At 35.0% G+C, this 23673-nt stretch overlaps 7 protein-coding genes across 27 annotated transcripts in view; 1 reads left to right on the forward strand and 6 right to left on the reverse strand.

The window, feature by feature from the left end:
* The window catches only part of LOC107270729 (ATP-binding cassette sub-family G member 5), a 6726-nt gene extending 6168 nt beyond the window's left edge, over positions 1-558 (reverse strand). Inside the window, exons 1-2 of one of the 3 annotated variants that reach the window (XM_015746017.2) lie at positions 419-558; positions 242-295 (exon numbers count right to left, since the gene is read on the reverse strand). The gene's annotated coding sequence lies outside the window, so the exon portion shown is untranslated. Of the gene's footprint in view, positions 1-241; positions 361-418 lie in introns of those variants that run through there. The other 2 variants (XM_015746008.2, XM_025088277.1) reach the window with 2 other exon arrangements.
* Positions 1-3551, forward strand: part of LOC107270762 (ATP-binding cassette sub-family G member 5) — a 4103-nt gene extending 552 nt beyond the window's left edge. Inside the window, exons 1-7 of one of the 6 annotated variants that reach the window (XM_025088347.1) lie at positions 832-1102; positions 1186-1487; positions 1574-2149; positions 2236-2458; positions 2533-2747; positions 2829-3204; positions 3292-3551. In XM_025088347.1, coding sequence (XP_024944115.1) covers positions 1292-1487; positions 1574-2149; positions 2236-2458; positions 2533-2747; positions 2829-3204; positions 3292-3496 — 1791 coding nt within the window. In that variant the 5' untranslated portion in view covers positions 832-1102; positions 1186-1291 and the 3' untranslated portion in view covers positions 3497-3551. Of the gene's footprint in view, positions 1-219; positions 355-664; positions 1103-1185; positions 1488-1573; positions 2150-2235; positions 2459-2532; positions 2748-2828 lie in introns of those variants that run through there. The other 5 variants (XM_025088337.1, XM_015746096.2, XM_025088344.1 and 2 more) reach the window with 5 other exon arrangements.
* A 47-nt stretch (positions 3552-3598) lies between these two features.
* Positions 3599-6761, reverse strand: LOC107270785 (succinyl-CoA:3-ketoacid coenzyme A transferase 1, mitochondrial). The gene is made up of 7 exons (XM_015746114.2): positions 6244-6761; positions 5510-5890; positions 5013-5438; positions 4841-4949; positions 4562-4778; positions 4279-4490; positions 3599-4140 (listed from the first exon to the last, which is right to left on the reverse strand). Exons 1-7 carry the CDS (start codon positions 6331-6333, stop codon positions 3950-3952), a joined length of 1626 nt encoding a protein of 541 aa, XP_015601600.1. The 5' UTR covers positions 6334-6761; the 3' UTR covers positions 3599-3949.
* Positions 6762-6988: 227 nt separating this feature from the next.
* LOC107270802 (PDZ domain-containing protein GIPC3) lies at positions 6989-12878 on the reverse strand. Of its 2 annotated transcripts, none has more exons than XM_015746137.2 (6): positions 12379-12878; positions 10500-10779; positions 9990-10086; positions 8507-8889; positions 7812-7893; positions 6989-7713 (listed from the first exon to the last, which is right to left on the reverse strand). In XM_015746137.2, the coding sequence occupies exons 2-6, from the start codon at positions 10764-10766 to the stop codon at positions 7556-7558; spliced, it is 987 nt and encodes a 328-aa protein (XP_015601623.1). In that variant the 5' UTR covers positions 10767-10779; positions 12379-12878; the 3' UTR covers positions 6989-7555. The 2 variants fall into 2 exon arrangements, with proteins under 2 accessions (XP_015601623.1, XP_015601625.1); XM_015746139.2 differs by lacking the exon at positions 12379-12878 and adding an exon at positions 10925-10948.
* Positions 12879-13625: 747 nt separating this feature from the next.
* Positions 13626-16078, reverse strand: LOC107270794 (glucoside xylosyltransferase 1). The gene is made up of 3 exons (XM_025088361.1): positions 15936-16078; positions 15150-15872; positions 13626-15080 (listed from the first exon to the last, which is right to left on the reverse strand). Exons 2-3 carry the CDS (start codon positions 15594-15596, stop codon positions 14424-14426), a joined length of 1104 nt encoding a protein of 367 aa, XP_024944129.1. The 5' UTR covers positions 15597-15872; positions 15936-16078; the 3' UTR covers positions 13626-14423.
* LOC107270818 lies at positions 15677-17861 on the reverse strand. 3 transcript variants are annotated; one of them, XM_015746148.2, is made up of 6 exons: positions 17720-17861; positions 17466-17641; positions 17127-17372; positions 16804-17040; positions 16572-16736; positions 15677-16493 (listed from the first exon to the last, which is right to left on the reverse strand). In XM_015746148.2, exons 2-6 carry the CDS (start codon positions 17537-17539, stop codon positions 16361-16363), a joined length of 855 nt encoding a protein of 284 aa, XP_015601634.2. In that variant the 5' UTR covers positions 17540-17641; positions 17720-17861; the 3' UTR covers positions 15677-16360. The 3 variants fall into 3 exon arrangements, with proteins under 3 accessions (XP_015601634.2, XP_024944141.1, XP_024944138.1); XM_025088373.1 differs by having other exon boundaries at positions 16588-16736; positions 17473-17641; positions 17720-17855; XM_025088370.1 differs by having other exon boundaries at positions 17473-17641; positions 17720-17855.
* Positions 17862-17992: 131 nt separating this feature from the next.
* Positions 17993-22826, reverse strand: LOC107270741 (kelch-like ECH-associated protein 1). 11 transcript variants are annotated; one of them, XM_025088318.1, is made up of 8 exons: positions 22587-22824; positions 21731-21897; positions 21111-21454; positions 20722-20886; positions 19990-20657; positions 19626-19874; positions 19236-19534; positions 17993-19152 (listed from the first exon to the last, which is right to left on the reverse strand). In XM_025088318.1, the coding sequence occupies exons 3-8, from the start codon at positions 21432-21434 to the stop codon at positions 18977-18979; spliced, it is 1881 nt and encodes a 626-aa protein (XP_024944086.1). In that variant the 5' UTR covers positions 21435-21454; positions 21731-21897; positions 22587-22824; the 3' UTR covers positions 17993-18976. The 11 variants fall into 11 exon arrangements, with proteins under 11 accessions (XP_024944086.1, XP_015601562.1, XP_015601552.1 ...); XM_015746076.2 differs by having other exon boundaries at positions 21731-21970; XM_015746066.2 differs by having other exon boundaries at positions 21731-22137.
* Between the last annotated feature and the right edge of the window lie 847 nt (positions 22827-23673).

Consider the following 23673-nt stretch of genomic DNA (forward strand, 5'->3'; position numbering starts at 1 on the left):
TTTTTACCCCCTTTTTTTTTTTTTTTTTTTTTTTTTTTTTCTAGCAAACCTTTGAGCATCACCAGCACACGTTTTCTATGTTAACAAAGAAAAGTTACAGTCATATTAGAATTTTGTGACAATTTCACATAACTCCATCACTCACTATCCTCCTTGTGGTTTCAGTCATGTTCATAGGAACGGAGTAAAAAACTGTTGAGCGAAATGGAATTTCCATCGATAAAGTCTCACGCTACTGTACCTTTCCCTGTCGTACGCAACAACATCCGCTGCTGATAGATACTTGATGAACACACTGTAGATACACGAATGAAATCAGCAGCGCACACGTGCACGACTCGCTAAGGCCGCGATGTGAGTTGGCGAGTGCCTATTCACGGATATAGTATATATAAGATTCTTTAAAACCATGACTCACCATAGGAAATTCCTCTGATGGGCTTAGCCAAGCATTGAAGTCTCCAAGCTTAACGGGCAAAGGTTCGCCATTCCTGTTTGAATTTATTCTGGATCCCTTGTATACTTTGGATGCCTTGTATATGCTTTGAAATTATCCCACGCCTCAGGTATGCTCGTTATACACTACTCGTGGACACATTTTCAATCTAGCCACCTCCTACGGAACCAGCAATACCGTCGGTATGCAACGCCTGCTACGCGAAGAGTCCTTTGCAGTGCTGTCAGAGGCACCTCGTAGTGCCTTGTACTTTGTGCAATCCCTCTCTGGCATCTTTGCTGTTCCTCCCACCACCAACCTTTTAAGGGAAGACATTCACCTCGGCAAAGCAACTCCCAACCGTCCAGGTATTAGTGGTGTTCCGCCAGCCATCTCTACCGCCATCGGTTACTCAGCTTGTCTCCGTACTATAGGCTTGGGCTCTGTCGATTTTACTCTACTGGGTCAGAGGTTTTTCCATGGGGAATCACGTACTGTTAAGATTCATTTTGGAGAACGTGATCTAATATAATTGGAAATATTTAATATGTTAACTTGGATTATTTTTATCTAATGTTTGTGATTATGTCGGTGTCATTTATGGCCTACAGTGTATTGCTACTGTGATAATACATAAGATTGGAGTATTGAGAATATCTGAGTGATGTATGTGGGAATTTTATATATTTTTTTTCAAGATATAATTTCGGATTAATTCTTATATGGATGTGAATTTTATTAATTTACAGAACCAGCAGTTGGAGGATATGAGATATATTTTGAAAGGATCAACTGCGATGAGTAGAGCGTGAAGATTTTTATCTTTTGACAAGGATATTAGTGCTCTATAGCAAAATGATATCTTCAGACTGTGTCTTGGATATAAATAATGTATTCCATTCGACGTCAGTAGTTGTTGGAGGAAGTTGTTTAACTAGATCAGAACCTACAACTGTATTGAGAGATGTATCCGCCAGGGTCCATGGAGGAGAAGTTTTGGCTGTTTTGGGATCAAAGGGGTCTGGAAAGAGGGCGCTTCTTGACGTGATCGGTAAAAAAAACTATACTTTGGTTTTAAGTTAATTAATAAAATATTGTCGCACCTTCTTAATGTAATATATGATTTTGAATTCACAGCTGGAAGAGCAGTTGGTGAAACCAGAGGCAGGGTTACACTGAATGGTAGTTTGTTGACCCCAGAATTATTTAGACGCCATGGAGGATACGTAGCACACAGATGTCATCTTCTGCCCAGTTTAACTGTACGACAAACTCTGACCTATGCGACTTGGCTTGGAAATTTAAGTAATAGGGAAGCCAGAGTACGTCAAACACTTGCCGATTTGGCTCTCTCCCAAGTCGCTAACAGATCTGTCAATGACTTGACACAACCAGAATACAGGCGGCTCATGCTCGGAGTTCAATTGGCCAAAGATCCAACGTTGCTTTTGTTGGATGAACCTACTTGGGACACTGATCCCTTGAACACGTATTTAATAGTTTCCATGCTATGGTCTTATGCAACCAGAAGAGGTTCCATTGTTGTCTTAACCATGGAAACACCAAGATCGGATGTTCTTCCATTTGTTAGTAGAGTAGCTCTACTCTGTCTTGGTGCAGTTGTTTATTCAGGTCCGACTAGAAGTATGCTTGATTATTTTGCATATATTGGATTTCCTTGTCCAGAGCTGGAAAATCCATTAATGTATTACTGTAAGTTAACGATACAGATTTTACAATATTGATCTCAATTATAATCAAACTGGCACGTGATATTTTATCTTTTTGTTAATTTCCAGTGTGTCTCTCGACAGTAGACCGTCGATCTCGTGATCGATTTTTGGAATCAAATCAACAAATCTCAGTACTAGTTGAAAAATTTAAAGTCGAGGGTGTTTTGTATATGAAAGAAGCACCTCAAGGTCCGGCCAGTGTAAAAGATGCACCATTGGGTTTGATGCATAAAGGATTGGGTCGCGGTATTAAACCAGGATGTATTTCCACTCTGCTGGCTCTTTATTTGTAAGTCTTCACGTTTATCCGTATCTAATGGAAATTTAATACTTTCTATATGAAACTATTTGTCCAATCTCTAGAAGGGGTATGGCTGCCACGTTTTCCTTTAATAAATGCGGTTTGGCACATTTAGCTGCCAGATTATTATTACTGCCATTTTCTGTTGTCTTACTCAGCATATTGTACTCGTACTCCACACCAGTTCAATCAAGAATATTTCTACAAACAGGAGGACTAATGTTTAATATTTTAATTATATTCTATTTTGCTGGGTTAGCTACAACGGCACTACTATGTAAGTCAAAATGCATACTTACTTTACCACATGTCTCAAATTAATAAATACATTTCAAATATTCAATTCCTTGTATTACAGTCCAAGGTTTTCGGGCAAGATATTACCAAGAAAAAAGAGAAGGTTTATACGGTGGAGCAATGTTCTTAAGTGCCTATACACTTTTAACGTTACCACTGAGCTTTGTATCGACTATTATTACTATTGGTATCCTGGTACCAATTTTGGAGCTAGACCTTTCGTCGTGGATATATGCCTCTGGTATTCTTTGGGCTAGTTACGTCGCAGCTGAACAAGTAACAGTTGCTGTGTTCATGGTAATAGCTCGTCCTATGACAGGTGCGATAACAGTTTTATATATGTCATTACTCTCGGTAGTGATAGCATCTGGCGGCGTTCGTAGCCTTAGAAATTTACCAGATTGGCTAGCAGCCGTTTCCACGGCTCTGCCGACCAGGTACGCATCATTAGCGTTAAATCAATTAACCATTGATATACCAGCTTTCTCCAATTTGCCGTACAATGAAAGTATTTCTTGTCCTAGTATTCCTGAATTATGCAGGTATCCCGATGGGAAAACGTATCTCATTGAACGATTCACCCGCGAGGGTGAAAATATCTCAGAAGTACTAAATATCGAACTCAATCTGTTGATATCTCTAGCATTTGCATTGGGCTTAGTTATTCTCAACAGTGTTCTTTATTTGCTACCTTTACCAGCTAGGATTAAAGCAAAATTCAGGGAATAGAGATATTATAAGTTGTAAATAAAATTCGTAAAGACAATAAAAGTCTTTTAAACTATATTAAAGTGGAATTTATGTATATCAGGATCAGAAATTGAAGGCAAATATTGTAGAAATCATTTATGTTACTTTCAAACTTATTATATGACTATAGAAAATTAGTTAATGTTATATTAAAGTTCTTTTGACTTCCTTAAACTTATAGTGAACCTAATAATTACTTTCTATTAGATAATATATCTATTGTATAATACAAAGTAACATTGTATTCATAACACGGGACCTTTAAAATAATACTTTTTTAAAAGTAATTAACAATGAATATAAGCTTCAACTGTTGGCTGCCGGATGTTATTATTTTTTTAAATGCGACAAAATGATTAATTAATTGGTATTTTATTTAACGGAAGTCTCAGAAATCTAAGTGAAACTTGACCAATTTGATAGACCTGCATTTCAACTCTCTCCATCTATTGGTACTTGACCCATTGGTTTCAAATCGTCTGCCACGGAAAATTCACAACCGGTTGAACTTACGATTTCACTTATGTCGATCTTTGGTGCAATCTCGATGAGCTTCAAGCCTTCACCTCTTATCACTTCAAAAACTGCCAAGTCCGTAATTATCAAATCGACACATTCCTGACCTAGATTTAAACGAGTAACAATTTTTTCATGTAATCTCATAAAACACATTAACAAATCAGTCGTGTCTAAATAATCTATTATTTTGGAGTATTGAAACAATGTATAGACACAAAAAAAGTCCGCTTTTTATAGTGTACCTGTAATAGGTAGAGTACAGTTGGGAAGAATCTTTGGACTTCCATCACGTGCTTTGTGCTCCATTGTTACTACCACTCTTGTGGAAGCTGTGCCAACAAGATCCATCGCACCACCCATTCCTTTAACCATCGTACCCGGGATCATCCAATTTGCCAAATCACCTTTCTCAGATACTTGCATTCCTCCAAGTATTGTTAAATCAATGTGCCCCCTAAACAATTATGTTATAGTCTAAAGTTTCGCGGAAATAACAATGTCTGTTGAAAAAAAACATTGTTTTACCCTCTAATCATTGCGAAACTTTCATCGCTACTAAAATACGAGGCTCCTGGTACTACCGTGACTGTTTCCTTTCCGGCATTGATTAAATCAGGATCTACTTCAGACTCTTCAGGATAAGAACCCAATCCAAGTATTCCATTTTCTGATTGCAAAGTCACATTTACTCCTTTCGGAATGTAATTGCTAGCAAGCATAGGAATACCGATTCCCAAATTAGCTGCAAGAGCAATTAAATGTTATATTGTGATAAACAATCGAATAAATAAAAGTTAAACGTACCATACATTCCATCTTTAAATTCAAGAGCAGCTCTTCTTATAATTCGCTCTCTAGCCTTGCCTGCTGGAGTTACTTTCTTCGGTTTTGCTGCCTGTTTTGTTATTCTTTTCTATGTTTGAAAATAAATTCTTATTACTCTTCAAGTTATTAGATTTAAATAAGATATACTCACCTCAATTCGTTTCTCGTAGGATGATCCTTTGATAATTCTATTTACATAAATTCCTGGTAAATGTACTTGATCAGGATCTAACTGACCGTTCTCTACAATCTCCTCTACTTCGACGATGGACGTTTTAGCCGCTTTACACATAACGGGATTGAAGTTCCTAGCTGATTTTCGAAAAATTAGATTTCCAGCCTTATCTGCTTTCCATGCTTTGATAAAGGCGAAATCCCCAGTGATTGCAGTTTCCAAAACATAATTTCGTCCATTAAATGTATTCACGCTTTTTGATTCACCCGATATTTCGGCATCTCCTTTCTCGTTATATTTTACAACGACGTTACCCTCTTGAATAATTGTGCCAAGTCCTGTAGCTGTGTAAAATGCTGGAATGCCTGCTGCTCCAGCCCTTATTCGTTCTGCCAAAGTACCCTGATAATTTTAAATACAAGAATTTTTATTTATTCTTCTATTCAGTATTCTCTGTTTCCGTAATCTATTACCTGAGGAGTCAATTCTACTTCCAGCTGACCACTGAGGTATTGCTTTTCAAATTCTGCATTTTCTCCAACATACGAAGAAATCATTCTCTTTATTCGGTGTCCCTGAAGCAGAATACCCAGCCCAAAATCATCCACACCAGCATTATTAGAAACTACTGTTAAGTTCTTTGATCCTTTCTTAAGTACTGCTGCAATCAGGTTTTCAGGAATTCCACAAAGACCAAATCCACCAACCAATAGTGTTGCACCATCAGGTATGTCGGATATGGCCTCACTTGCTGATTTAAATATTTTTCCATCTCCAATTGGAGTACTAACTTTTTCTGTTTCATTATCAGCTTTTGATATTTCAGATTTAACGGAGAAGTTTACAGCACAAATCTGTCGAATAATAAGCCACAAAAGTTACATGTAATCATTCTGTGATAGCACAAATGCATAGTTTTATATATATATATTACACATATAAAAATCATTATAAATAAAGGTACAGCAGTTACCACTCTTTACTATGAAATTTGTATTATTAAATATCTTTAAAACTAGAAACTTGTAAATAATACGTATCGATATCTATAAGTCTATAAGTTAAGCAACAAAGAAAAAAGTGGTAACATATTATGGTTTTTAGAGTTAATATATCACATTTAACTTTAATATTAATATTAAATATATCATGTACGGATTCGAGGTTATGTTATTCTAGATTGATAGAGTAAAAATGATCAGCATACCCTTGTAATTTTAAAATGCTGATATACCCTTTGATAACGGGGACCATTGCGAAAACAAAAACTAGATAATCTTCCTATTGCAAATGTCATGATTTTCAACAAACCTTTATCCTTACTATAAATTTGTTTACACAATGACAAAAGAACTAGCAGGTATGTTACATGTATTTTCGCATAGAAGTCGTAATCAACTATAATCAACACTGTACTAATTCCAAATATCTTAAATCAACTGGTTTCTAGCATTGGCTGAAGCAGTAAATGCTTTGGTTAAAATTTGTTTTGCATCTTGTGAAAGAGGCCTGCGCACTTCCAGGTTACGAGACCGTGCCTTGATTGGGTAAAATCCGGCTTATAATCATGATATTACCACGCGTTCAAGAAATTTATATGTAAATGACCTCTCGTAAAAATACGGAAAATGTCAACTTATATTTTAATGTGAAATGGTACCTAATGGAGCCTTTGGAATATAACTTATTTTCAAGCACAGTATACTTTATCGAAACGAAAACAATCCGATTTATCTAATAGTTAAAGAAAAGCAAGTAAAAAAATATTATCGTTGTGATTCTTTATCACGATGTTCTATTTAAAAAGATTGTTTACTCCTTCAGACATGGAGTCTTTCATAATATACATGCTATAGCAATTTTCTGTAACAAATATGTCCAATAATCATCACCATTATTGTAAATACGAATGTATCGTAATACGCTTTTAATCGTAATTAATTTGTTTTAAATTGATTTTGTATGACCATTTTTATTTAAAAGGTATCTATACAAATATCAAGGTATTTATATATTACTATTATACGGTTTAATCTCATTACACAATATAAACACTTGAAAGATATTCTTTAAATTAAATAACACTAATTGTAAGTTTAGGTGGGCCCTAAAGAATTAACACTCTGTACTTGATCACTCGCGTTTATAATATAATTATTATATCTGCGTGGCATCCCGGAATTATAAATAAATTATATTTTGCCATAACTGTATCTGTTGTAAATCTACAATGACACAGAATATCCCGTTTATTACTAAGTCGCGACTGCTAATATTCAATTTAAAGGATATATTTTCCTCACGCTCACAATAATTCAATGTAAAATATATTCGTCGTATACACAATTCCGTTTTATTATTTATCCGTTTAATATTTAAGTGACACAATATTGCAAACATTCCTAGTTCAGTGCTTTCTGGCCTGGTTACTTTTCTTTGCCAGCTTCTCACTCAAATCAATAACAAAATAAATCATTATTTTATTTTGCATATTTAAGTTTAATCATGCTCATCGTCAATCATCGAAGGCGTCCCGCTCTCGCATCAGTCACAGCACCCCAGAGTTCGATCACAAAATCATCAGTGAAGCCAAAAGCTTCCAGATCAGAATTATCAATAGCCTCAGCAAAGTCCATACTGTTTTGTTTTCCTTCTGACAATTCCCAAATTTGTGTAGCTACAACAAAGGGAAATCAAAGTATATATTACGATACATATTCCATTATGTGATAACCCATCATCACTATGAGACTTCCTGAACAATTAGAAAATTACCTAATTCATTATCATTTATCCCCATAAAGCTTTCCAGAATTGAATTAATCTTTTCTATTCCAACCGTAGCTGCATCGTCACTCTGAAAGCAAGATATCAATATTATAGTATACAGGGTGTTCGTTATGAAACGCACTGTAGTAACATCGTTGCATTCCTTGTCAAATTCTAATGAATACGTGTATTTTCATTTTTTATTTCACATATTAAAATTTCGAGATAATCAAGGTTGAAGTTGCAGTAATGCGACCAATCAGAACGCGTTTAAACGGAGTGTAGATGACGTCCAGAGTCAGCCCGCAAGGCCTGCTTACAGTAGGCCAATAACACTAAGAGTATCGTCTCTTGTATCTTACTCAATTACATGCAGATAAACAGGGACACAACGACGATACTCTTAGTGTTATTGGCCTCCTGTAAGCAGGCCTTGCGGGCTGGCTCGCGACGTCATCTACGCTCGCGTTTAAACGCGTTCTGATTGGTCGCATTACTGCAACTTCAATCTTGATTATCTCGAAATTTTGATATATGAAATAAAAAATGAAAATACACGTATTCTTTGGAATTTGACAAGGAATGCAACGATGTTACTACAGTGCGTTTCATAACGAACACCCTGTATACAGCAATAAATACTAATTCACAAACAATAGAAATAGCACAAGTCACGTTAAATACATTAACAAAGTACTTACTACTTTTTCTATTTGAGCACTTCCGTCAGCCTTAAACCTGAGAGTTTCTTTACCGGAACCATAAGCCTGTTTTTTGCCTTTCCTGGGATCGCTCCTGGGTCCGATACTACCAAATCCATTCTTTTGTGGTTCAATTAATCTCAAGGTAAACTTTGAACCCTTGGGAATGTTCTTTAACATCTTGGCAACTTCGAAATGTCTCCTACCAACTAAATTTTCCGAATTAATCTTTTCGATGTGATCTCCGACTTGAATGACCTTGACTTTGTCTATCACGGAACCCTCCTTGATTCTCTTGATAAATGCATAGCCAGCGCCATTATCCGTAATTGTAAGACCAAGTGCATCGTCTGTCTTGACCAGTTCGATTTCCTTCGGTCGTCCTGGAATGATAACGTAAGCACTCATATAAACTATGTATTGTGTTTTTAGTATATTGTACCATGTCAGCGAATCTTATTTTTTTTTTACAGAACAATTAAAACGTCGAATAAGTAAATAACAAGTGATCTAACACCGAGTAATATATTCGCGCAATAGTTTCGAGAAACACGACTCAAGGTCAATAATAATCATGGATTTTATCGGTATGACATTTCGCACGTCATCCTACAGTATCCAATCAGCCATTCTATACAAAGACCATATGGTTTCATGTGGCACTATTACACTCACTGTATACAAAACCAGTTGGACAACTCATTTGTAATACCGTTTCACGTCTAGCATAAGGCGTTACTAAATTTTTAGATGAAGTTTAAAAATTTACTGAAGCGAATATGAAAATATGAACAATATATGGTGCGATAAAGTAAAGACTGAGAGTATCACTCTTTAAATATAGACAATACGTCTTATCAGTGATAATATGAATCCAAGGAATAAAAATTCTACGTCTATGATTGAAATTGGAGTATAGCATGCATGTCAAATACAGAAAACCATAATAACTATAAGTTGACAAATCAATTATCATGAAAGCCGATATCTCATATCTATAATGTAACAAAAATATATGCGATAATAAGCAAGATATCAGATAATGTCATTACTTTATAGGATCCAAGTACAATTTTTTTATTACAGCTTGTGAAAATAGGTGGGGTAAGACGCACCCCTTAAGGAGATAATGCCGAGAGAGAATTTTCAAAAATATTTCATGATTACTCCAATCAGATGAAAAAATATATTAATCGAATATGATCAGTATAAAACTGTTGTCATATATTGATCTTATACATATGTTACAAATCCAAGTGTTTTATAAAATGTTGTTTCCTGTGCTTTCTATGGTAGTTACTTTTCAAATTACAAACCTTTTATTCTTATATTGAAATACGTCGGAATAACAAAATACTTGTTTAAGAAAATACTAGCATAGAAAGGATAGGGAATAACACTTTATAAAAGTGATTTGGAGTGTACTGATCGTATATGCACAGTTTGGACCGTCGAACTCGTCTTCCTCACCTTCCCCACTCACCTTTTTTATGAGCAAATATAAAATCGTCCAAGCCAATTTGCCCACCGAGCAATTCCGACATTTCTACTTTGTGCGTATTTAAAGTGCAGAAAAGTATCTGAAACAAAGAAACAATAGCTATGATCGATCCTATATTACTCATTGCAAATTCAATATCATTATCACATAAAAAAAGTCTATCTGGCATGCAAACAAAGCTAGTCCGACCCACGCATTGTTTGCGGGAAGCATCATGAGGTAGACAAATTTTGAAAAAAAAAGTACGATAGATAAAGAAAAACGAAAAAAGGATATAAATCAAAGACATCCGTGAAGCCTTTTTAGGTAATCGGATAGTTTAATTCACGGAGGCCCTTTAAAGTTTTACTGTAAAAGTATAACATTACGGCGATTCCAGGGGGACGCCGGGATATCCGCCAGGTCGGAGGGGCCATGGGCCGTGACCAACGTGCTTCCTGCGTCCGGTAGGTATCTATACAGGGTGTTTCATAAAGTCATTTTGAAACTTACTTCCTCTGGTGGAATGTCATAGCACTCGGCAATCTTCTGGTAGAGCTCCCGCACATTGCTAAATCCAGATATAAGTCCCATAGGACTTCCGTGAGCCAGTTGACAATGAAAAACCAATTGTGGCCTTCCTAGAGGACTGACAGGTGGTAATTCTTGAGAGTTTCGGCTGGTACCATTGGTATTGGTATGATTATCATGATGGGTACCATTGGTTGGCTTCTCCGTTACCGGAGATCTTGGTAAACTTTTCGGTTTAAATAGTGGCATGTTTTCTTCTTATCTGTTGGGAATTAATAACGTCATTGTTAGTGAATCGATTCAATCGTCAAGGTTATGTGGTTTAATATGCTCATAAAAAAAATTAAGAGTAACTGCTAACGCATTCGATAACCTATATTGCGTCAGCTCATTACCTGCCTACCTACTTTGTACTTTCCATGTACGATAATGAGGATGAAGTATTTGTTACAACCGCTGTGCTACTCGCCCTCGCGGAAATGACACGTTCTCTCCGAACAACAATTGTTACCAGCGTCTGGCAAGGACCGGTTTTGTAAGATTTCAACGGTATGGCCAATAATCAAAAAGCCCATTTATCCGTATACCGTTCGCGGCTTTAGAAAGTTTAACGGACTTATTCAATGCAGTCTTAGACTGTCGAATTAAATAATACTGACGTTTCTTTCTGGTAATTGGAACGACTTATCGTGATCTATATGTATATATATGTGTGTACATCTTAAGCACCAATAGATTGTCGGACGAAATGTTATCAATAGAAAGACTCAATATGGTACAATCGTGTGGTTAGATTGTCTTTTGCAGTTCTAAAAAACAAGAGCTCTATAGGTACTTTCAATACCTAAGTAATCTCATATTAAATTCCTGCAGAGTGGAACGTTGTTCCTTTTACACGTTTAGAATTTGTGACTAGAGAGTATGTCAAGTTTAGGGTGAATTTACTCATTTGATAGGTAATGTAAGAGTACCTATGATAATGAGCAAATGAAACGAGATAAAGTTGATTCATAATAGATTAATTAGGAATTAAAAGAGAACTAGATTTACATGAAATTTTATCTAATATTCTATAAGGCGATATAGAATGACTTTTTCAAAATATATCTTACTCCAAAATATTTCGGTAACTTATTTTACTAATGCTGGATATTGCACGTCTAGAAAATTGTATTCTTTAAGGTACTTCTAAGTGTATGACTATGAACTACTAATTATTTCTATCCAATTTTGTCTGACATGTAATTAGAGTTATTACCAGTCGTTACAGACGTGTGTCAATTCAGTGAAATTCATTGCAACACACAGATACCGAGAATCATAGTGTAATCTAACGTTCGTGAATCACCGAATTTCGCAAGACCCTTCGGAAACCAGAAACCAAAGATCTCGCAAATTTCATTGCAGCGATCAAGCAATAAAATCAAAGAAATCAGTATTGCCTCGCAGGCTACAAGAAGGGATCATTACTTTGGAATGGCAAGCATCCCGTACTTATATGCTGTTTGCAATAAAATTTACAATCGTTTGTCACACACGTCAGAGAAATCTAGAAACATATTGAATCGACTTGTATACCGATATCTAAAGCTATATATCTAAAATTTCAGCGAATCAGTAGCAAGACGCTTGATATCAATTTAAAAGAATTTGCCCCGAAAATCATATCTCTCTTAATGAATCAGATTACAAGGACCACACGTTAGATATTGCCAAAAAAACTAGACAAAAATTTCTGATAAATATCACATGATCATTCGTTGATATTAATTGAACAAGATACACACGTAGATCAATAATACAAAAGAGAACGTCTTTGCCATTAAACTATTATCACCTGCATGAAGACGAGTATACACACCTGTATAAATTGTCACCGATAGTTCACGGTTGAGTTCGCACTTTCGTAACGAAGGTATCCAGAACGTAGGCTCGTAGTAATACGTATCCTTTTAAAATCTACCAAAACCCGAAAGCAATCGAAGGCTTGACTTCATAACAGCACCATCGACACTAAAGTTTTTATCTTGTGCTGTTCGCTTTATCGTTCTTAGATTACCACAAACACCTCCAGTGCTTATCTACACTTAACATTATCATCGTAGATCTTCGCTGTTCACGATACTTCAGCAGATTCTTGTATTTTCCCGCGAATCAAGAATTCCCTTCCACATTCTGTTGGAACCAAATCGGTTCACCAGTTTCACGATTTCTTCTGTTCCCTTGTAATCAGCAGATCTCATACAACAATACAACTGATTTCTGAATTTAAGCCTCAACTAATTCATTTAAGACAACACTTGTAAAGCTTCTATCGCGAAAGAGAACGCGACTCTCAACACAACTTTTACAAGGCACAATCGTTTGCCATCGTGGCCTGCAGGAGCGTACCGATGAATTTAACCTGGGAGTCAAGAAGGGGTTCCTCTGCCCACTCTCCTAAGCACCTGGGATCCATACCATTTACTGTTCAGCTACAGACAATTGGGAATGTTATATTATTGCCTAACATTTTAAGTGCTTTGAGTTAACTGTTTTATATGATGAAACATTCCTTTCAAACAGTATGCTGACACTTCTGATTTATAAGAAAACTTGCAGGAACAATATAAGATCGGGTATAAAACGAAAAGGAAATCTTTTGGAATTCCTGCAATTTCATAATTATTGTTCACATGTTTTCTTTATCGTGACCAATGTTAAAATGAGAGATCAATGTACGGATGAGACTAATGGTATGAAATAATAACTGCACCTATTGGATAAGATGCAACCTAATTTTGTAATATCAGTATCGTAAATGCAGTGGTTGGTGCGTTTTATCCCTTACGTTTTATAATAGTTTATTAGTTGAGTCAATTTCGGGACTGCAAATGAAAGAGTATAGTTATTTCTCTGTACAAATAATTATAAGCGCACGATATGACTTAAGGTACTGATTGGTGGTTATTAAAAAAATTTACTTTCTCCTACTTGCTTTCTACATATACGAATGACAATCTCGTGACTTCCGCAATTCGCCTGTTATATTATCTTCGTGGTATTGCGATGACATTAATTTCAAAAGTTTTATAAAACATGTGGAAGCTATTGATATTGGAAAGAACGTGAAATGAAATAAAATTTTATTCGTATAATAGTATTATATTGTATTGACAGGAGTGATTAACATTTTTATAATACCGCTGTATAACTTGAGTAAAATTACTTTTAATTAGCAATACAGTATATTAAAATGACTTGTCGTTGCATAAAAGTTCAATTTGAAAATTTGCACTGTGTAATTTGTTAATTGTAATATTTGAATTTCTTCGATCTAAACAATTACTACTTTAGTATTAATGTCATAGATTTTGTGATAGTCATGTGTCAATATTGGCAAGCGTATTTGATAAATAAAATAATTATAAAAATCAAATATCACATAAATATTTACGTGTATATGGTATGTTTTATGATACATTTTGCGGTATAAGTACTAGATAATATTAAATTAAAATGTACATTTTGCAACGGAATATTGTAAATACTATTATAATTTAAAACGTCTTCGGGATTATAGGATCTTCAGTCTTACGATCTACCTACAATACGTCGATAGGTAAAATTCAAATTGAAGTAGCCTATACGCTTTAATATCTATAAATACGCGTGAATGATATCCGAACTGGATGGTTTGATACAATATTAACAATTGTTGGCACTGTAAAAAGGCCTAAAGTTATAGGCAGTATTGCTTCCATTGACTTACAGTCACAGCATGTTGTAATATTGTCGAGGAACATGCTTACAGGTGTATGCTATATAGATGTATGATCTAAGATCCTCAATGGACGACACTTACATTGTACAGTGCACTCAGTGTTGTTGCAGTTATGTATATAACCTTGATATTAACAAATATTACTAAATATTTGGATCTAAATGTAGCTCAGGTTGAATAATAAAAACCCTCCAAACTTTTCCACAATTAGATCTGTCTTCTAGGGCTAAGTAATTTCTCATTGGTATAAGTAAATTGTCAAACGGGTCAGTATCCAATTGGTATTCTTGCATTGCTCTATAAACAGCCTTAAAGGGCGGCTGTTTTTGCGAGTGAAACGTACCTCGTGATCCATGTAACACCAATGCACCATACTTTTCTGCCTCGGTACAAACAGACATATACATACAATGGTCGGGTCTGTAATTATATCTGCATGGATATATGTAAAGTTTTTCAGGACGATAATGAAATATTATGTTGATTATATCTTGATCTCCCCAAGTAATCTTCAAACGGTATTCCTTGTGTATAGGAATCACATAATTTGTCCATCTAAACTCCCTCATTCTGGTCAAATTCATAAGCATGACACCAGAATTGACACCGAGCTTGCCATAATAAGGATGCTTGGCAAATCGATTGTACCATCCAGTATTTGGATCCTCATGTTCAGGACTTAAAGCAGCTAGCTGACTTGAATTCATTTTTGTAAATTCATCCCACACTTTTTCTGGTGGAGCCAAGAACAAGGTGTCTGTATCTACATACAGAACGGCATCTATATTTTCCAGTACAGTCTGAAATCAAGCTAAGTTAGGATAACCTTACAATACCATGCAATATGCCAACAATTAAAGATGACTTACAGGTAAAAACAATCTCTGTGCAGCACAGGGTTTAAACAACTTCCTCCACATAGTAACATCACTGTGCTCGGGAAATGTTACAGGTTTAACAAGAAAGTCAAATGTTTTATTTGATAAATTCTTCCATGCGCTAAGTTTTTCATTGAATGCTGGTATCAAACTATCATCAGCAATAACAATAAATCTAATAGGTCTTCTTGTAAAAACTAATGCTGATTTCAGCATAGTTAGGGACTCATCTAATCTGTCCCCACAAGCTACGACACATATTACTACCTCTTGATCTACTGTTGTATCAAAAGATGACTTTGCAGTTGTCGAAGAGACAATACTCCCTTTATAATGAGCATAATTTAATTTATTTGAGAAATTTGTAGTGAAGTTGAGCAAAAGTATAAAAGCAGCAAGGACAAGGCACACAAAGAATAATCTATAACCGGATTTCATTGCGTTCTCTTTCTTGTTGTCATATTATCAGCCAAACATTTTCATCTCTGTACACATTAAATACAGCCAAAAGGCCCCTAACATGTTGACACTTTTTATTAGTACATCTTCGCAATCTCATTCATCTCTTTTAATTTCAAACTGTTTATTTTTACGATTTATATTTAAAGATCCTAACTTTTTTTATCGTGGGTTTCTATAATTCTCCATGGTACAAATAAACCAGAACAGCCAGTAAATACCACTCGTGCTTTTGCTCCAACCGCGTAGGCTACACTGGGCATTAGAAGTTCGGGTATCTACGAAGTGTGCTTAAATCGAGACATGAGATTTACTTACGACATCACGAGAGATCACTTTCCATGAAAATTGTACAGGTATTTTGATATCAACTAAAATTTTTGCAGTTCAGTGTCAAATGACATGTTACTTGTGTCATAATAACGTTTGCAAAAATACCGGATTTTTATCAAGCGGGTCAATAAAGTATATGCGCGGACTAAATTGTTAATTAGACGTTTAAATAGTAGATATAATTGTTGAGTAAAAGATAGATTCATTAATTCTGCTTCTACGGGCATTATCAGAATAAGCAATAATTATTTGAACACATTTAGGTAATTAATCAATTGAGTTGTCATCTAAAACACGATTACTTAAATTCTCATTTTATGTTGATAAGCCTAGCTTGGTTTTCCGTATGCAAAAATAAAAGTTTATTTAAACAATAATTAGCAGAATGTGGTGAGTTTCCGTTTTCAATATCATGTACTATACTTTAAATTAATTATTTGCTTATCTATTTTATCTAATAACTTGCAATCAACATCTTGATTGAAGAAAGTCTCGAAATCTTCATGCGCCATTAACAGCTTAATAAGTGTTTTTGCATTGTTTCTAAAAGTTTATTCAAAGTTCATATTCAAATTAATACTTAACTTGTAAAATTGTGGCTTTTTAGAAAAAATTAAATACCTTGTTTCGTAATTACCATCAATAATAAATTTAGCCAATACTACAAATATTTTACGTCGAGTATCCTTTAAATGAAGTGATAAAAAGAATGAATCCACACCAATCAATTCTACGATTGTTATTAGAAGTCGACTGACGGTAGATCGTACTAATGGATTTTTGTGACTATAAATGAATTATTTCAATTATTATAAGGAGTTACAAAAAATTTATTATTATTTACATGTCCTACCCTGCTGCCGACGTGATTGCGCGAGTGCAGTGAGATACTGGTATATGGACTATCATGGTATCCAGAGCTTTATTAACATCATGTCGTACAGATTTATTCATATGTGCAGTTTTTTGCAGAAGTATGGCTACCAATTCGTCAAATTCGGGTCGTTGAGTACACTTTATTGTTTCAAATAATTCCATAGCCACTTTAGAAGCTGTTCTAACTATATGAGGTCGTGTGTTTCTCATTAAACTATTAATAGAAAAAAATGGTAAATTAGATTAATAGACGGAAACACTACTAGTACTTAAATTATATTTTAGTAAATGTATTTATACCTGCACAAACTTCTATTGATAAGTGACATATTTGGATCAAGCATTTCTGGATAGTATCTTGATATTTGAATAATATCTAAAATAGCTTCGGTACTACTCTCCCACTGGTTCTGTTTTAATTTCGCAATTGATTGTCTTAAAACTTCATGAGGATTATTTATCCTCTCTAGTGGCCCTAGCAAGTCATGCTCAACTGTTATAGAATAATCTCCCATGATGCCAGTAAAGTTGCTTTCCTTAGACTTGCTTTTGATGTATCAAAATGTGTAAAGAAAGTATGTCTTATTATGTTTACTGTGTAGTCATTATAATACAATAACATGTATCTTGCTATCTAACTTAATACATGTGAGGTAATGATGGAAGATGCACATCTCCAGCAGCATTAAATTGAGAAATTTGGACAGCTTCATTTTTTGAAATGGATGAAGAATTTATAGACTGTAAACTCATAGGTGGTAATCGCAATGTTGGCTTTACATAATTCGTTGGTACCTTATCTTTTCCACAAACGCCTACACGTCATTGAACTTTTCATTAGAATTCAAATGTAAGCAAATGGGGTTAATTAAAATATTCATAATATTTCATACCTGTTCCATTGCACATGGGACATAGAAACTTCTCTGATTGTGTAGGTAGCATAATTAAATGCTGGAGTAGTACTACTGAAATATTCTTAAATGATTCCTTACACAGAGAAAGACGTATATATAACAAATAGAATTTATTTATTTATAATTTTGGGTTGCCATTTTTTTTAACAACAGAGCATAGGTCGTTCGCTTAGTCGTTCGAAATATGTGACGATTATTATTTATTAATAAAATAATAATGAGTATGATAAAATTGAAGTAGTCAGAAACTATCGGTTCAAATAATATGCATATATTGCAACTTACATCGGCACATGGTCTTAAAAAAATAAAGTAATTGTAAATCTATGGTCAGGCTGCAATATCAATGCCATGTTAGGTTATTCTCATTACCAACACTTTCTGCACTTTCCAAACATTGCAATTTCTAATTGGATGATATTTTTAAGTAACCAATGAGAAATTGCTCTTTTTGAAAAGTGCAGAAAGTTTGGTAACGAGAACAAACCTATTCAGAGGACTCCTTTACACTATACAACATTTGGAAATTAAAATCCTCAAATTAAAATCTATTTCATATCTTAACTGTTCTTAACCATTCATGAATATGGTCATTACTGCACATACATCATAAAGGATATCTTTTGACCGTCTTGTGGACCATTTTATCTCATAAAAATCGCTTTTTTTCAATAACAAGTATTAGCACTAAGAAGATTACTCTTTTCATTATAATTAAGTCGCCGAAGTCTTATTGTATGGAAAAGTAGACGGTCTTCAGCTATCGCAGACATTAAAGATAAATTTGTATTACTAACCTAGCAGACCCGGCGACTGCGAAATTCACCACCGTTTTACGGTGGTTTCCACTACAATGGTTTTGTGCAAAAAGTATACCAAACATTTTGTTCGAACCACTACTCAAACCACCAATCGTTTCCACCATCAAAATCACCATCTTAAAGCTGATTTTTCGGATAAAATACTTGGTATACGCTTTGCACAAAACCACCGTAGTAGTTTCAAAGGTGGTAGGGTCTGCTAGGGTACAAGTGGAAAAATACGTTTCAGTCCATTTCAGCGCAAACGCTATCACCAGAGTTTATGTATTACACAAAATTTTATACTATAGTTGTCAGGAGAGCGTAATTGCGCTGAATACGCACATTTAAAATACCGTTGAAATTGATAAATAAATAAATTATCCGCCAAATATGTAATCGCATTGGACCTAGGAATATATAAAATTGCGTATCACGACGTGTTTGTACGTGCATCAGTAGAATCACAACGTAAAGGACAATGATGATAAGATACAGCACTAGCATGACCTGATCTGCCTGATGTCATAGGCAAACCTAACGTCCAAATATCCTGAGTTGGATCATATATTTCTACTATGCTTAAAAAGTTCGTTCCATCGTAACCACCTGAAATATGGCAAATATCAAAGAATTTTTAATAAAGTTTTTCACAAAAACAAAGACTAAGAAATGTACTTAAAAAAACTTACCCATGGCATACAATTTTCCATCCAATACCGTGACACTGAGCGCACTCCTTGCTATACTGATATCCTTAACGAATTCCCAGGTATCATGTTCAGTATCGTAACGTTCGACAGAACTTAATTGTCTCGTCCCATCATATCCTCCTATGACATATATATACTGTCCTAAGCTAGCAACACCAGCACCAGACCGAGCACATGACATTGGAGCTACAATAGTCCATTCATCATTTTCAGGATGATAACATTCTATAGAACTTAATCTTTTTGTACCATCAAAGCCACCAATTGCATAAAGTAACCTGTTCGTCATAAGTAGAAATAAGATAAAATAATGAATAGATAATAATGGATATTCTTGATTATTCTATTATTCGAGGGTGGTGGAACTACCTATTGACTACAGCAACGCCAACCCCTAATCTTTTAACATGCATTGGTTTAATGCTGGTCCATAAATCTTGATCTGGGTCATAACATTCCACGCTACTGTGATATTCAGCACCAGCACTACCACCTACTGCATATAGTAAACCATCCATTACTGCCACACCTACTCGGTTCCTTGGTACTGACATAGGACTACAAGGCCGCCATTGATCTATTGCGGGATTATATCTGTCTACCCAATCACTGTCATATCTGAAATGTTAGTATTTAGTCTTTAAATAATCCTTTAAAAAAATCAAATAAAAATAAAAAATGCAGCTACATAAGTTTCGGCTATTCTTTTAAGAACTTTTCATAAGTTACTGACCTGGTACCAGGAGAGTTGTTTCGACCACCAACGGCGTAGAACATCCCTTTGAGAAATGCTCCTCCTAATCCAGATCTTGGTACAGTCAGTTTTGCATGTTGTACCCACGATTTGTCGTCAGCATTATAGCCTTCGACAATGTCAAGAGAATTTCTTAAAAATCCGCCGGCAATATATATTTTTCTTGGTGTATTGGGTGTCCTTTCTTTAACAACAGGTTTTTTGTGAAGCGTTAAGTCCTTAAATATTTGCGCCAAATATTCCCGACAGGCCGGAACCTTTTTCAAAATGTCACAATTCTTCATCTGCTCTCTCAAGAAGTTTGGTGTTAGATATTGACAACGAACTGCGTGCAATATATGTTCCATTTTCGGACCCCTGGTTTCCTCGTTATACTTAACCCATTTTAACACAGCATTGTACACTTCTCTTTCCTCTTGCACATTAAGTTCATCTTTTCTCACAAGCGATATCAATTGTATAGCTGATAGTTGTAAGAATTCTTCTTCTTGACATATTTCATTAAAATGTTGAACGATAAACTGATTTGCTTTACGGTACAATTCATGACAACCATGCTGCTCAGCGAAATTCGCTATTCCTATAGCATTTGTTGGATCCAGTTGTCTTTCCAAAAAGACACAACAGGCATCAATAACATTGCTGACCTATTATAGATAGGAAATTAATAATTCTTATTCTTAAGTATTTATTATTTCATAAAATACACACCTGGAACATTGTAGCAGCTGGGAGTAATGAGCACACGGTTACTTCAGTAACTCGTATTTCACCAGTATACATGAAGTACATCAAACGAGCCATAGCTGTAGGACACACTCCCTGCAGCTTCACCCTGGTCATTTCACATTCCTTTAGACCACCCGTAAACATTGCCTACAATTTGTTGATGATGCTTCTAATAATATAAGATTGCCTACATGAAGATGGCAACGAAATGTCTAACAGTATACAGGATTTATTCCCAATGGATTTTAAACTTATTGTCCATAATTTCAGGTTATTTTTTGAATGCTCTTAAATTTGATATTAAAAATATTGAATATTCAAGTGACTTCTACTGTGTTTTAACTGTCATAGAATAGTATATATATATTTACCTTGAAGTAAGGACTAGCAGCAGCTAAAATAACTTTGTGTGCATGGAATAATTCACTGCCAACCTCAAGAATAATGTCAGTCAGCATATGATGGCTGCGCATCATAAACATCATCCTCATAGCTTCCTTTACATAATTGGCCATACAAAATGTCATGTCGCCAAGATCTCCATGCTTCCCTATTTTGATAGAACTTTCCCAATCTTTTTCAGCATTAAGAATGGGAGAGGCATTTCCACATGTTGGAATGTCCATGTACTCATAATTTGGACTTTCACTATGATGTTCTCCTTCGCCCTGAATATACTCCTCTTCGCCATCCATGAAGATGATCTTTATTAAAGCTGTCGATATAAGGTTATGACATTTTACAATATTATTAAAGACTTCTGGCACTCTAAAAGTTTTGATTTAAGAAATATATACTTCGGAGAAGTCACTTCTATCTAACAATAGTTTAAATTTAATATTATTATATAAAAATTATAATACTTCTTCATGTAATGACAACAAATATGTTAAATAGACTTTTTAAATATGTAAAAAATTTACGATTAAAATTGACACCTATTTAAAGTCTAATAATGTAAAGGTAAAATATATTACAAGCTATGAACTACCTTCTTAGGTATCACCAGTGAAACTTCAGATACAATAGATGAAAATGTTCACACAACCTCTTTGCAGATTATGTTTGCAGTTTGGCAGAGAAACTTTTATGACCATAATCCGGAATATAAACAAAATATATATTAACGTCAGAGAGAAAGTCGTCTTGTAGAAAATTCTACAAGTTTACCGATGAACTGTTAGACGCACTATCACCATAGGTCACCAGTTTTTTTTAACAGAAGACACGACTATAGAGACGATGATGAAGTTAAAACATTATTATAATTACGTTATTCAATCAACTATTCATTTTACAGCCGATTTTCCAAAGTGGAAAAGAAGTCCAAAATTTATTTCAATGAATATAAAAACCGAGGAGATATTGGTAAAGGGAGTTAGCTTCCGTGTATTCTGTCTGAAATGAAATGTATGGCATTTTAACCCTCTCCTGATTTTCTATACTTGTCCTACCTTCTGTACCCACTAGCCGTTAGGAAATGCTGGTTCTTTTTATCAATATCTCCTCGGCGATATCAGCGTCGAATAACAAGACCCTAATGGCAGTTTCACAACACGATATGCCAATCAATATCATCAATATCAATACATCACTGCACCAAAGGCAGAGTCGAGCAGTCAACTCTTCGTGTTTCCTGAACTGTGAATAATGTACATGTAACATATTCAAAGTCAAGCTGCATGCGCACAAAAACAAAACAAGAAGATAATCTCGAGAAACAGCAGAGGCACAATGGCCGCACGGGTAACGATTCTATCGTTAAAAACTGTTCACGTTGACCACTAATGAACAAAGTCATGTGTTCTAAGATGACTTTACATTAAAATGCCCTTTCTTTACCGTACATCGATTCCAATACACTTGCCACTATCACAAATGAAGGTTTAAAAAAATCAATTGATCAAGGTTTCTTCTTTTTCAATACTGGCTATCAGACATTATTCCAAGTGGTTAAGCTCTCCGGCCTCGAGCTGCATGACTACTGAGGAATTATTTTTTGAAAGTCATCCTGAAGCTGCACTTTCGTCGCTCAGTAAGTACGTTTCGATGTTACGACCGTACCATACAGACTACATACCGGTATGTGGAGACGGTGAGTCGCCAAAGATAAGATTCGTATATTCAAATTTCTTTGGCGATGTAAATAATGCTAATATGACAAGTACCTATAGTGCCAATCTAATAGCCAGGGAGACAATCTAAAATTTTGTGATACGTATGTATTTAATAATTTGTATAATTTTGTGATAAAAGCACATTCAAACACCCTAGATTTGAATGAAATTATTCTTAACAGTAACACATTATGTACGGTTTATGTAGTCATGAAGCAAATACTATCGACGATAGTAGTGATGCAAATTCGTTTATATTTATATCTGTTCGAAACAATGTACTGACTGTATCAGTTTTAACCCGTCAGGAGGTACGTCATTTGTAGCGTTTCACAATCACTACTGCGTCATTTCTATCTGTACGCTGAGTCGTGTCTGGTCGTGTACGTAAAAGAAATGCCCATAACGTGCCCTTTCACATCGTCTAAAGTTCCTTCCAAGCCCTGATAAAGAAAACTGCAATGGTTGCTAAACAACGGCAAGTTAAAACTTCCAGAAGCGACTCCAACCCGGAAGCCAATCACGACCATGTGAACAATGGTCGCGAAAGTGTTTAACTATAAATTATACATATATTATATTAATTCAACTTGACGCAACGGCTTGCGTTACAAAGCACACATCCAGCAATTGCGAAGTAAGCATTTCGCCAATGTCCGTTTCAGGAATGTAATAGTTACATAAATGACTAATTTGATGAATTACATCTCTAATTGTAAGTTGGACATCTTTATATCGTCGTCACAAAATCGTTATATTGTGTTTGCTGAATTCAGATTGAAGAGAATGAATATTTTTTTCGAGTAGCGATAAATGT

This window comes from Cephus cinctus, unplaced genomic scaffold (genome assembly GCF_000341935.2).
Source record: "Cephus cinctus unplaced genomic scaffold, Ccin1 Ccin1_scaffold0080, whole genome shotgun sequence".
Lineage (NCBI taxonomy): Eukaryota > Metazoa > Arthropoda > Insecta > Hymenoptera > Cephidae > Cephus > Cephus cinctus.